General features: G+C 34.9%; 1 protein-coding gene across 1 annotated transcript; it reads right to left on the reverse strand.

The window, feature by feature from the left end:
• Positions 1-2,135: 2,135 nt before the first annotated feature.
• Positions 2,136-3,556, reverse strand: LOC140756957 (glucose-1-phosphatase-like). The gene has a single exon (XM_073092497.1). The coding sequence runs from the start codon at positions 3,385-3,387 to the stop codon at positions 2,188-2,190; it is 1,200 nt and encodes a 399-aa protein (XP_072948598.1). The 5' UTR covers positions 3,388-3,556; the 3' UTR covers positions 2,136-2,187.
• Between the last annotated feature and the right edge of the window lie 11,169 nt (positions 3,557-14,725).

The raw sequence follows: 14,725 nt of genomic DNA on the forward strand, positions 1-14,725 counted from the left end.
TATTATGTAACGGGTACTCACGATATGCGTTTTTTATTGCCGATATTTCGACCCAGTTGCATGGATCGTGGTCACGGCGAAACTGCGGTGGCGGGGAGAAACCGTTGACAAGTACTAGTGGTAGATTAATCTATCTACCCTACGTCTAGTTCGTTTTTCTTTTCTAGGTTTCATATGACGACACGCAACACTGACAATATCCTTACGCACCGTACTTTGCACTATTTGTGACTTGCATAAATATCAGCAATAAAAAACGCATATCGTGAGTACCCGTTACATAATAAAATGTCTCAATTCCGCGATAATTTTAGTCTAAAATCATATACTCGTAAGAGGCGTTTAACCACACCGCACGAGTAGTAACGAATCTATGGCCGACCTTAGATAGGTTTATAATTCTATCTGGGATTGAATAAAGATTTCCAGAAGAGGCAGTAGCTAGTGGTATTTAAGAGCGGTAAGGTTTCCACTCTTAAATAGCGCATTGAATAATTTTAATGTGGTGTTTTACAAACATAATTTCTAACAATTAGGAGTGCAAAGTGCACCCTTATATGACAAAGTAAATTCTAGTGTAGTCTTTGAAAGGGCCATTTCTAACAATTATCAACTCTATGGCCTGACCTATGTGTGAATGCAATCGTACTAAACTTTTAAATCATGCCAAAAATAAACAAACATCAATCCGACTCAATGAAGATTGACGTTGGATTACGTCACCATGTATACCTATCTCACTCTACCCTAGAAAGTCAGAAAGAGATAGAATATGCGTAGGCGCCGTTTCAGATACCACTATCTTTTGGCAAGCTTATCTTTCAAAACAACATTTAAATTTTTTGTTTCGTAAATCGAGTTACATTTTTTTATAATTTAGAAGTACCAAAGTGACTACTGCCCATGGACATCTGTAATTTACCCCAGATAAGATTAGATTCCTATCTGAGGTCGGCCACAGATGCGCCGCTACCCCTCTACTCCCTGATTAGTCATCAGGGGAGCTCGGGTAATGCCTCGGGAAAGTATGTCTTCCTTACCACACCCTGCAAACCAGAACATAGCAGCATTTAACACTGCTGTTATAGAAAAAAAATTCAAAAATAAATATGTTATAAGTACTTAGAGAAATTTATTTTTATTTCAGTACTGTGTTAATTAAAGAATAAAAGGTTAAAAATATTAGTTATTTTTAAAATCAGTAAGTATGTGTTGTTGTGTTGCTGAAATAAATCGCTTAGCAATCATTGAAGGTGGTAGAACCCTTTGTGGTTCGACTCCGGCGGCACAACCGCCACGTCTATTTCTGCCTAATAACAGCAGTGTTAGGCGCTGCTGTGTTCCGTTTTGAAGGGTGTGGTAAGGGAGACAGACTTTTCCGAGGCGTTCCAGCTTAGTCCTCAGGGGTAGCGGCGCATCTGTGGCCGACCTCAGGTAGGAATATCTAATCCTATCTGGTTGATTACAGATGTCCATGGGCGGCAGTAGCCACTTACCATCAGGTGGACTACATGCTCGTCTGCTACTCCTATATTATATAAAAAAAAAGTTTTATTTATTTAATCATCGATCTATAACAGTGGATGTTTTATGCAAGTAAATCACAAATTTAGGCATATATGTATTTTAAGTCTAGCTGTGTGTGTGTTTCGTGTGCACATAACCAAGGAATACCAGTATGGCGCTATGAGTATGAAATGTATTTATTTCTATAAGACGAAATATAGCTGTAAGATGATGTTTCATAAGCTAACTAATGTATAAATGATCATCAGTCATCAGGAATGGCAGCACATCTGTGATCAACTTCAGGACAGACACATAGAAGACACATTCTGTATGTTCTTAAGCAAAGAAGTCCATGGGTGGCAGTGTCCATTTACCATCATGTGGACTGCTTAATTTTAAAAATTAATCTATACTAATATTATAAAGAGGAAAACTTTGTTTGTTTGATTGTAATGAATAGGCTCAAAAACTACTGGACCGATTTTAAAAAATATTTCACCATTCGAAAGCTACATTATCCACGAGTAACATAGGCTATATTTTATATGATATGAAATAAATTTGATAAATAGATTTTGAGGCGGTACAAAGTTTGCCGGGTCGGCTAGTAATAAATAAAACCACAATTATATTTCAAAATCTGTATTTATAGAAATAGTTTACAGAATGCATCTATTGTTATGAAATACTTCTCATCAAAGCCAAAAATATCTCCCAAGGACAGCAGCCATTTTTATCTGAACAATTTTTAATCTGCATTGAAACCCATAGAGGAGGATTTTCCATAGACAACTTCGTCCCATTTCTTAATTGTTCAAAACTTTGATACACGAAGTCGACCTTCAAAAATTCCTTGCCAGAATCATCCTCCCATTTCTGAAAAACTAATTTCCCGCCAACAGGGGTTCTTTCATGTTGTTTTGGTAAATCTTTATTTACAAAATCGAGGGCCGCCATTACAGGATTCAAATTTGAATCATGGCCGACAAGTAACGTGAATTTCGTCGGGTTTTTTCGTTCAAACATCCGTAACATATATTTTAATAATGGCTTTGCTACTTCTCTAGCTAATATCGTACTATTAAATCGTACATTTTGATTTTCTTTCGTGATCTTCGTTAAAACCTTCCACTGTTCTTGTGTTTTTACCTTTCCCCATGCAACTTTTTCCATTGGCATACCTTCGTAATAGCTCATCAAAAATGAATCGACTATTGAGTTCGCTAAATTTAAAGGCCCGATTATGTTCGGTTCTGTTCCAACTTCATACACAATCTCATTCTTTTCTCTCCCAAGAACACACACCTTTAAAATTGTACACAAAGTCGACTGTTTTACATTAAGAATTTCGTTTAACTCCGCATAAGCGTCTTGTAACTTCAATCCTTTTATTTTCTCTTTCATTTCATTAATTATAACCATTTTTAGCTCCTCCGATGCATTTCGTGGTACTGGATTGAAAACAGGATCCATTTCCTCTGAAGATATACTAAATACTGGGACATTACAACCTTTAAAGGCAGCGTTTGCGAATGCCTTAGCCGATTCTTTTGTTCTTTGCTTAGTATTCGCGTAAATATGTATAGATTCGGATTTCGGACATTCCTGTGTCAGCAACCCTTGTTTTACTAACCACTCCTTCAAATACTCAGCCATATATCCTTCTAACAAAACTCCTTTGGGCGTTAACAAACCAGCCTTCTGTTCCCATATCGGAAATTCATACGTAGACGTATATTGCAAATTCTGTGTTAAAGGCGTGCGAATATTATGCCGGCTCAATATCAACACTTGCTTTAACTTATAACCTTGGTTTTGAACTATAAAAAATGTAAGGACAGATAAAACAATACACTTTCGCGCCATTTTCAACGTCATTTTTTACACTAAGGTGTATACTTATACAGCCAATAAGCTATAAGTAGATATAAATGAGGTTCGCGCACAAATAATTAGAACGAACTGATAAATTTTCACTTAATATTGTATTATTTCGTCACACGATCTAGATAATAGCCGGCCGCTGTCACACTGATGCGAACAGCTTTACAAATTTTAGTCTTTTTACTCGTAACATCACGCCAAGGTCTTCAACATAAGAAATGTCATTCAATGTCATTGTTCTTGGATTCGTGAAGATTGTCGCAAATTGCTGATAATATTGTAATAACAATCTTTATTTTTCCTTTTTGATACTATTTTATTTACCAAATAGCTTCATAATTATAATATTTGATATTTAAAAGATATTTTCCTGTTGGTATTAAGGTGTTTTAAGGTTCCGCAGCAAATCGTAAAAATAAAATTTGCCAAGTACGAGTCGAACTCGCACATGGAAGCTTCCGTACCACCAAATGTTCATTGATTTTACCATAGATTAAAATTAAGTAAAGATTACTCACTCCTAACAAGAAAATGTACCCAGTTTTGAGAATTGAAATAGTTGCGTAAAAAAGTTTTGCCACGTCTCCGTGCTAAAATATTCCTAAAATATTTGAAATAATTATTTATTTATTACGTAGATTACGTAATTATTACGTAAATTAGTTATTTATTCGTACATTTTCTCTAAAAATGTTTTTATTTGTCAAGGATTCAAAAAAAGAACTTACAAAAATAAGCCGTTTGTGGCTTCATTCAATTTCAAGGCGGCAAAGTATCTTTACTAATCTATGGCTTTTACTTATTTTTATTCATTTTATTATTTTCATCAACACTTAGTTATATGACACAACAATAGATAGCGTTAGGGTGATGATTAATGTATGATACGTAAACAAATGAAAATAAATAAAACAATAAAATTAAAATAAGTGTATTAAAATATGTTTTGTGGTTCTCACTTGTATTTATTATAATACCAGTAATAATAGTAAAGGGATTGTAAAAATTTCAACCGTTTCCTAGTACGGTTTAACAGTTAGATCGAAAAATGCCGAAAAAATCCTGTTTGTTGTATGGGGGTCTCCCCTTTCATATTCAGCTTTATTTTGTTTTTTGTATTTGTTATCATAGCGGACACCGTTCTGTAAAAATGTCATGTGTCTATCTATTACGGTTCCACAGATATAGCCCTGTGACAGACGGACAGACAGCGAAGTCTTAGTCGTAGGGTTGCGTTTTTACCCTTTGGGTACGGAACCCTAAAAATACTCACTAAACATAAATTTTGTTCTATGCATTAAGTTTAAAGGCTCTTTGGCAAGCTTCTGAAAAAAAAACAAAGTATTTCTGGAAAGTTATTTCGTTCAAATACCTACACCTCAAAGGTGGTAGAACCTTTTGTGGTTCGACTCCGGCGGCACCACCGCCACACCTATTTCTGCCTAATAACAGCAGTGTTAGGCGCTGCTGGGTTCCGTTTTGAAGGGTGTGGTAAGGGACATACTTCTCCGAGGCGTTCCAGCTTAGTCCTCAGGGGTAGCGGCGCATCTTCGATTTGCGTGGTCAGGTGGATAATCCGGCCATCCTACGAGAATTGAGTTTGTGCGTACCGGACGGTGCCGTCCACCGGCGGCGGCGAGCGCGCCTGCTGGCGTTGCCGCGCGCCCGCACTAACCTATTGCGCGATGCGCCGCTCACACGCGCGCTTCATACACTTAATGCGATGGCTAACAGTATCGATTTATTCACTTGCACGCTGAATGAGTTCACAGAGGCAAATTATAAATTATAGTACTAATCTTGTTATATGTTTTAAATTATAGTGTTTATTGGAACTTATTAAATGAGATCTACTTTAACGCATTAGGATAATCCTGTAATGTTAAATGTAAGTTGTACAAATAAATAAATAAAAAATAAAAAATAAAATCTGTGGCTGACCTCAGGTAGGAATATTTAATCCTATCTGGGGTTGATTACAGATGTCCATGGGCGGCAGTAGCCACTTACCATCAGGTGGACTGCATGCTCGTCTGTTACTTCAATATTATAAAAAAATATATACCAAATATCACGTTGAAACTCAAAAATAGTGCTTCTATGGATAACTTTCGCTACTGAGTCCTACATTTTGATTTTCTTCCGTAATTCTGTTTAAAATTCCCCTACTTGTGGCATAGATTAGTATGACTTGTTGTTATAAGTGTGATATGAACTCTAATCTATTGCGCATTGATTAAATATCTGAGAACCGATAACGGTTCAAAATTGATAACCCTTTTATGTCCCACCGCTGGGCACGGGTCCCCCACAACTTCGGAAGACTTCTAGTCTTTTCAGGGTCCCGTGCCCAAAGAGTAAAAACGGAACCCTATTACTAAGCCTCCGCTGTCTGTCCGTTTATCACAGGACTTTACCTCTGGAACCGTAATAGATAGACACTTGATTTTTTTACATGTATAACGGTGACCGCTATAACAACAAATACTAAGTAAAAAATAACTTGAAAATAAAAAGGGGTCATAAAAGAAACTGGCGTTTTTCGTTTTATGTTTGGAACTGTATCTAATAAATAGATATTTCAACACAATGCATTTTTAGAGGTGGTAGAACCCCTTGTGGTTCGACTCCGGCGGCACCACCGCCACACCTATTTCTGCCTAATAACAGCAGTGTTAGACGCTGCTGTGTTCTGATTTGAAGGGTGTGGTAAGAAAGACATACCTACTTTTCGAAGGCGTTTCGCCTTAGTCCTCAAGGGTAGCGTCGAATTTACGGCTGATCTCAGGTACGAGCATAATCTTATCTAGGGTTGATTACAGATGTCCATGGGTAGCCACTTGCCATCAGATGGACTGCATGCTCGTCCGCTAATCCTATATTATAAAAAAAATATAATAAATATATGTGACTCAAAAATACTTTAGAACGCAAAAAAGATAATCAATATTGTTTTACAAGTAAAGAAGTGGCTAATTCGCCTTAATTAAAATATCTATTATCTATTAAAAGAAAAATTTAGATTTATAGTGTCTGTAAGTTATGGAAATACTAGCTGACCCGGCAAACGTTGTGTTGCCATATAAATAAAAAAATATTAAGGGTGAACAACCCTTATCACTTAGGGGTATGAAAAATAGATAGTAGCCGATTCTCAGACCTGCTGAATAGGCATATAAAATTTGGTGAAAATTGGTAAAGCCGTTTCGGAGGAGTACGGTAACTACATATTACACAAGAATTATATATATATAATCCTGTAAGGAATGACGTGCGTTCTCCATGTTGCCGTCTAGGAGCGACTTTGTTGTCTATGGCGGGTTTTCTCCTCTCCCCCCCGAGGCAAAGGGAAAAATATGAGATGCCATAGATTCAAGATGGCGGCCGATTTAAAAATTTTAACTTTTTTATTTATTGACTTTATTATGATGTTTGTTTCCTTTTCGAATAATATTCAGGTGGGTGTTACGATGAAATTGGAAAAAAATGAAAAACCATGATGGCCGCCGAGATATTTGAGTTTGAATTTTTTCAATTTTCGAGGTGTTTTTCGGAGGTCGTATCTCTTGGGATTTTTAATATTTTGTTGCCATTTTTTAAAATTTTCTCGGATATATCCTCAATTTTGCCAAATCGGATTTATTTTTTTTTTCAACAAGATGGCGGGTCGTCTGTTAGGCGATTTGTAAAATGTATGAAAAAAACAGATTTTTTGAAGTGAAATATTCGGAGGTTGGCAACGTTTGAGCGATTTGCTTTGTTTGGGGCGGTCGTGGGGCTCGGCCCGAAGTGTTGCCAGGTTTGAGTTTTTTTCTCCCCACTCTTACAATTTTTCAAACTTTTCATTCAAAAATATGAAAAGTAGAAGGAGAAATATTTTTGATGAAAATTTTTCACTGGAATATTTTTTTTGGCTGTCGTAATGACATTTGACCATTTTCGTCGATGTCGACTGGCAACACTGGCCGCAGGAATTTTTTTTCACGATTTTCACTTTTTGAGTCCTTGGGCGGAAACCGTGGACAGAGCATATAAGTAATGTAAGGGAGATATTTTTTAATTTAAATGGACCCTATGTAAAAAATCGAAAATCCAATGTTGCCATATACAAAAAAAATGTTTTCATACAAATGCATTTTCTACAGGATTATCGAAGATTTCAAGCTGTTGCCGTCATTTGACGTCATTTTTTTGTATGAGGCGCTTAATGGCACTTATAGACTGTACCAATGTGTAAAAAAATATTTCAGTGTTGCCATACAAAAAATAATAATTTTCATACATGTGCATTTTTGTATGTCACATTTCAAGCTGTTGTAAATTTTTGACAACGTTTTAATGTATGACGTGTTTGTATGTACTAATAGACTGCACATTTTGGTAAAAAAATATTTTAGTGTTGCCATACAAAAAATATTAATTTTCATACATATGTATTTTTGTATGTAATATTTCAAGCCGTTGTCTTGTATTGGTAACATTAGAATGTATGAGGCGTTTGTACGTACTAATATTGTGCACATTTTGATTAAAAATATTTTAGTGTTGCCATACAAAAAATAATAATTTTCATACATTTGTATTTTTGTACGTGGTGTTTCGGGCTGTTGTCTCCCTTTAAAGACCCCCACCACCATGCCCAGCGTCACTAAACGTCAGTGTTCTGTATGAGGCGTTTAATGGTACTTATAGACTGTATAAATTGGTGAGAAAATATTTCAGTGTTGCCATATAAAAAATAATAATTTTCATACAAGTGCATTTTTGTATGCCATATTTCAAGCTGTTGTTTCCTTCTGAGGTCATTCCAATGTATGAAGCGTTTGTTGATATTAACAGTTAAGACATTTCGGTAAAAAAATATTTCAGTGTTCCCATACAAAAAATAATAATTTTCATACATATGCATTTTTGTATGTAAAATTTTAAGCATTTGTGTATTTTGACAACCTTATAATGTATGACGCGATTGTAAGTACTAATAGACTTCACATTTAGGTAACAAAATATTTAAGTGTTGCCATACAAAAAATAATAATCGTCATACATATGTAATTTTGTATGTAATATTTGAAGCTGTTGTCTTGTATTGATGCCATTAAAATGTATGAGGCATTGGTAGATACTAATAATCTGCACATTTTGGTAAAAAAATATTTTAGTGTAGCCATACAAAAAATAATAATGTTCATACATTTGTTTTTTTGGATGTAAACTTTGAGTCTGTTGTTTCCGTTTAATGACCACCACCACTATGACCGGCATCATTTGACGTCATTGTTCTGTATGAGGCGTTTAATGGTACTTATAATAATTTTCATACATATGCATTTTTGTATGCAATGTTTCAGGCTCTTCTCTCACTTTAATGACCACCACCACGATGACCGGCACCATTTTACATTTTTTCTTAGTATTTATTGTAAGGTCACATTTATTATTATACCTTACTGCGTTAGTTCAACATTATAAAAATAAATTAAATTAAAATTAGTTTAAAACCTTTCACTCGAAAAATAATGCTGGCCACATATTTAATTGGCTGTAACGCTGTACTCGTGATTAAAAAAAAACAAAAGGGTATAATGGCGGGAAACGGCAGATGTCAAGAGCGATGTTTGTGGAGGTCTTGGAATTAAATAAAAATAACTAGCTTGATTTAAGCCTTTCATTGGAGACACCCCCAACAATTTAGCCAGTGGGATCGCCTGCGTAAAACTGCGTCAGTTAATTTATTGGATATATTTAAATACAACAAATTAAGAATCGATACAAATGTTGGTTGGTACAGATTGTCTTAAGTTTGCTATCTGAGTTTATTAAATAGGTATGTAGTAGCCTAGCCGGCCGTTTTCAGAAATTTGATTGGGTCAAATATTTATGTTTTCATTTTACTTTTTTTTGATATAAATCATAAGACCACTATATTAGAAGTTCTTACTTACACAGTCGAGATATAAAATGGCAGTACCGTTGTTATGAGCAAATGTTATATTTGTTTAGAAGAACTTTAATGTTATAAGACAACTTTTGCAGGCTTCAAATTATTAATATTTTGTCATACATTTAACACTTAACGTATGTGTTAAATATTTATACGTATATTACGAATAATTATAACAGTCCTATATTAGTACTAGGGCTTGTTGTGCTGATAATATTCGAAAGTAATTATTGATTTTTAAAGTTATCGATGTTATATTGTTTAACATTATATTATCCGTATAATAATAATAAAGGGATTAGGTTATTGAAATTTTGTTCTATTTGCGTTATTCCTAAGTGTCCATTACGTTACTAACAATTGGAAAAGTATGGTTACAGCTTGTACTTACTTAGTTACATTTTTAAATAAAATTAACTGCAAGTTTTATTTTTGTTTTCATGTTTATATTGGATCAAACAATGGAGAATACCTGTGGTCTTTGGAATGTAATAATAATGGACTGGGCATTCAACACTAAAGTATTTAAATCACTTGTTACCATTTCGGAGGAGAAGAATTCATAGTCAGAGTTCATAGAAGAGTCATAAGATATGAAAGAAGAAAAGCAAGTCAAATTGTTTAAATTATTTGGAGAGAAGTAATGGTTATCGATTACAGGGTTTATAAGTATAAGTATATTTCGAAATTTATTTATGAGTCGTTTAAAAAGGTACATATATGATTCAATCTTAATTAGCTAACTTATTGGTATGTTAAGAAAGCAATAACTGGTTTGAAATTATTTATGACATGAGTTTTTGAGTATTCTATTTATTTGAGTTAAATTGTTTGTGGCTTACGTTACCTATATGAATTTTACTCATGATTATTCTTTTTGGAGTGTAGCCCTACCATGCACATAGTGGGACGGGACGTAAGATGTTAGATTTTCTTCTTATGTAATAATTTATAATTATCTATTAACAGACACAGAGAAACAGATTTTGTGGATGTTGTATGTACTCAAGTAAAGGATATAAAATGTAATAATCTTCTACATTTATGTGAGTTATTAAAGAGGGTTAAAATATAAGATTTACTAAAGAAGGGCCATAATCTATGATGTATATTTGGACGTTTTCATGATGCCGTAATGACATTTGACCATTATCGTATTAATCAACTGGCAATACTGGCATACAGATTTTTTTTCATGATTTTCACTTTTTGAATAGTTGAGGGAGAACCGTTGACAGAGGATAAACTTTTTACTTAAAATGATCGTTACGTATAAAATACAATATCCAATGTTGCCATAATCAAAAGAAATGTTTTCATACAAATGCATTTTCAACAGGATTATCGAATGTTTCAGATTGTTTCCACCATTTAACATCATTTTTATGAGGTGCTTAATGGTACTTAGGTATATACTGTACCAATGTGTGAAAAAATATTTCAGTGTTGCCATACGAAAAAAATATGCACTATGCATATGTAATCTCTTTTTTTGGGAAGCGTATATGCTGCAAACATCATATTTTTAAGTCATTGTTACTTTAAAAAGCTATAATCCGATGAGTTTATTTTTTTTACGCGAAAAAAATGCTGTAAGTTGTGGCATAAACAAAATTAATATTAAAATAAAAAGACGTATTTAGGGATCTGGTCTAAAACTAAAACACTTTAAAATCTTACTTTATTTTTTATTGCAGGTAATGAAAATGTAATTCTTTAACGTTTTAAATATAATTGAAATGACTTAAGAAAAAATCGTACATTATAACGGGATCTTAAAAAACTGAGATCGTAATTTTAAATAATTTTCACTTAAACGTTATAATTAAACTTTTCTGATTTTTTAACGCCTCAACTCAACTCATAAAACCTTTCATCTCATCATTGTTTAATTTGTCTCTTACGTTATCACTCTTCTTATACATCAACATCTTCCTCGTCTGTTTCTTCTAAACAATATTTTTATTTTAGTGCAAGGCTTTATCAGTCCTCCTGATGGTATGTGGCTACTGTCTGGACTGCATTTTCGTCTGCTATATATTACATAAAAAGGTACCTATTATACTTCCCTCAAGATAAACCTTTTTTGTTGAGAAGAGGGGAAACCTTCAAAAGGTACCTTATGCCGTGGGAACGACACGGGGTTATGTGGGATTCTTACCGCACTAAAATCCCCCGGTAGTTGTCCTTGGCGCTGCGTAGAGGACTTCGGGATTTCCAAAGGGACATAACCGGAGTCCTCTTAGTGCATTGCCCCGTCGGGCTCCGCCTATGTGAGCATGACGCTCACCAGTTCGTTTGGTGTACGACGGTATGCGACCACACATACTGCCCTTCTTCCCGGGGTCGTAACCCGGGCGGTTCGAGCTCTCACTGTTGCCACCCGCAACCCCGAAAGCCCCTTTTAGTCGCCTCTTAAGACAGGCAGAGGATACCGTAACCCTATTCTGGTCCGGGCGAATCCTCCTCCGAGCTGTGCGCTCCCTGGCTCGCTCGGCATCTTCCTTCGTTTACATGACAATGTCGCAGGTAATCATGCTATATCTTGGAGCTATCCAACAATGGCGCTGGAAACAGGTCCGGTCCCACTTTTGACACGAGGATCCGCCGCTGAGACTCTCGCTGGGCAGTACTGCAGCGTGTGCTATGCGGAATCCTCGTAGTGCCCTCAATGATGGCACTGGGCCCTCATCTCCCTCTAACCTGTTTAGATACTCACCGAAACGGCCATGTCCGGTGAGTATCTGGGTCAACCGGTATGTTGCATGACCTTTCGCGAAGAGCCAAGCCCGAAAGTTCAGTACGATAGCATTGACCAACCGTTGGCTTATGATATGTGGTCCCAATAGCCGATCATGCTAGCAACCTCCAGATACACCTACACAGGGTGAATTTTTCAAATAGGCCTTCAGGGCCAAATCCGAAACTATAAGGAGTAGCGAAAAATGCTGAAAGGAGTTCCGAGGCCGATTTTGATAAAAACTAAAACTGCATCATTAGTTTTTTAGAATATTTTCTTCCTTAGCCGAGAATCGAATGAGTTAATTTTGAAAAATAATACATCCTCTATATTATTTCACTACCTGATAGTGTCTCTTATAAGGATAAAATTCTGAAAATATATATTTTTTTCATATATTGGCATACTGATCCTTAAAGATTATACATAACATATGACTTATATTTAATTCTTAGGAGTATACATAAGTCATAACATTGAAGAATTTGTTGGTTAATCAACTAATTCTTCGATGTTATGACCGTGACATACGGCTCAGTATAACTAATAGGTTGGCAACTAAGTTCCCGCCCTTTTTAGGATTTATGTTTTAAATAAAAATAGATAATTTATTAATATGTACTTTTTTATTTTTTATTGTTTACAACTTCGTTTCAACGTTACATATGATTTTCCATATGCCATTGTTAAGTAATGACTAGGATTTTACTTGAAAAAGTCATACTCGCAAATTGTCAATTTTACATTTGTATTAAACGACACTCCGCGCAGAGCAAGTTGAAAATCTACTATAATGGTCCTAAAGATAACCTTAACTAAGTCAAACATAAAAATAACGTCCGCTTCCGAATGATTTGAAATATTAGACCAAAAACATTGTTAATACGCGAGATGTCTAAATTAATGAATGGCGGGAATTAACTACCAAATTAATATGAAATAATTATAGTTCAAAAAACTAAAAAACACGCTTTTATAATAAAATCAACTAAAAAGTAGAAAATAATTTTCAATCTAAGAATCAATTAAGGAACAGTAAATAGTATAATTGTGGAAAAAGTGTGGGGTGCTTTTCGAACCTGATAAATGGAGCACCCCACACTTTTTCCACAATTATACTATTTACTGTTCCTTAATTGATTCTTAGATTGAAAATTATTTTCTGAACAACGTCTGAACAACGTCTGAAGCTAATAAAAGCGTGTTAAAAATATGTACATTCTTAAAATTTACGCTTTTACTTTAGTTTGTCATTTATCATTACTTCCCAGAATTTGATATTCCAGAATTATCAGAATTGAATTTGACGTGAAGTTCAAAATACAGTCTAGATTTTTACAGGTTATATAGATTCGATGGTCCGATATAATAACGAAAGTCGAATAGGTAAAGTAAATCCTTTAGTTCATATAAGAAAAACAGTGGTTGTGGATATCCAAAAACTTAAACCTGTTAATTTTTTAAACAATATTTTTTGAGATTTTCACCAGACTTATATATTAGCATCTGGAACCAACAGCTGAACGTAAATTCAAAAGAACGAAAACGTTTGAGGAGACAAATAACTTTAAGTGACAATCACCCATCCATGTACTAACCACAAATTTAACCTACTCAACCCTGTTAATATACAATTATTTTCAACTTAATAAAAGTAAGTTATTTGAGCTTGCCTATATATTCAATATCAAATTCCTTAATCCTGATGATACAGGGATACCACCTGTCTATTCGGCCATTTAGTGCTCACTTTTTTACACTTCACAATATGGGAGTAACGGACGAGCATGCAGTCCACCTGATGGTAAGTGGCTACTGCCGCCTATGGACGTCTGTAATCAACCTCAGATAGGATTATATATTCCTACCTAGAGTCGGCCACACGTGCGCCGCTACCCCTGAGGACTAAGCTGGAACGTCTCGGAAACGTATGTCTCCCTTGCCTACACCCCTCAAACCAGAACACAGCAGCGCTTCACACTGCTGTTATGAGGCAGAAATAGGTGTAGCGGTGGTGCCGCCGGAGTCTTACCACAAAATATTCTACCACCTTCAATCACTATATATATTTGAATCATGATAAAAAAATAATCTTTTACTTTTGTAACATTAGTACAGAAAAATATAGTAGGTATGTAGAATTTGTTAGGTTAGGTTAGGTTAGAACGTAAAAGAAAATAAAAAACAAGTAATTTAATTAAAAAATCAAAAACCCGACTGCACTAAAAAGGCTATTTTATCCTCGTAGTGCTCATTTAGTACGCTATATAAAGAACCTATGAGTAAAATTCCAGCACTCTAAAGTTCAGCGGTTTCCTTTGCGTAGAACTCTGGCACAGTAACACTACTCATTTAGTCAGACTGTACTGTCATAATGTACGTGTAATCGCCTTTTGATTTCCTTTATTTTGATACACTACTCGATAGGTTTGGTTGGTAACTTTTTTTAACACGTGTTACTATTTCGCGAAAAAGAATCACCATTTATGCTCTATAAAATATATAACTTCAGTAATTCAAACATTATTTTACCTCTTAAGGGGTAGAATTTCATTATTTTTATAGTGTTATTCATAGTGTTCGCTTCAAAATTGACGGTTGTTCAAATGAACTTTCAACCCCTATTTTACCCTCTACGGGGTTTATTT

Source organism: Epargyreus clarus, unplaced genomic scaffold (assembly GCF_041222505.1).
Source record: "Epargyreus clarus isolate Ecla_fem2 unplaced genomic scaffold, WU_Ecla_fem_2.2 ptg000036l, whole genome shotgun sequence".
NCBI lineage: Eukaryota > Metazoa > Arthropoda > Insecta > Lepidoptera > Hesperiidae > Epargyreus > Epargyreus clarus.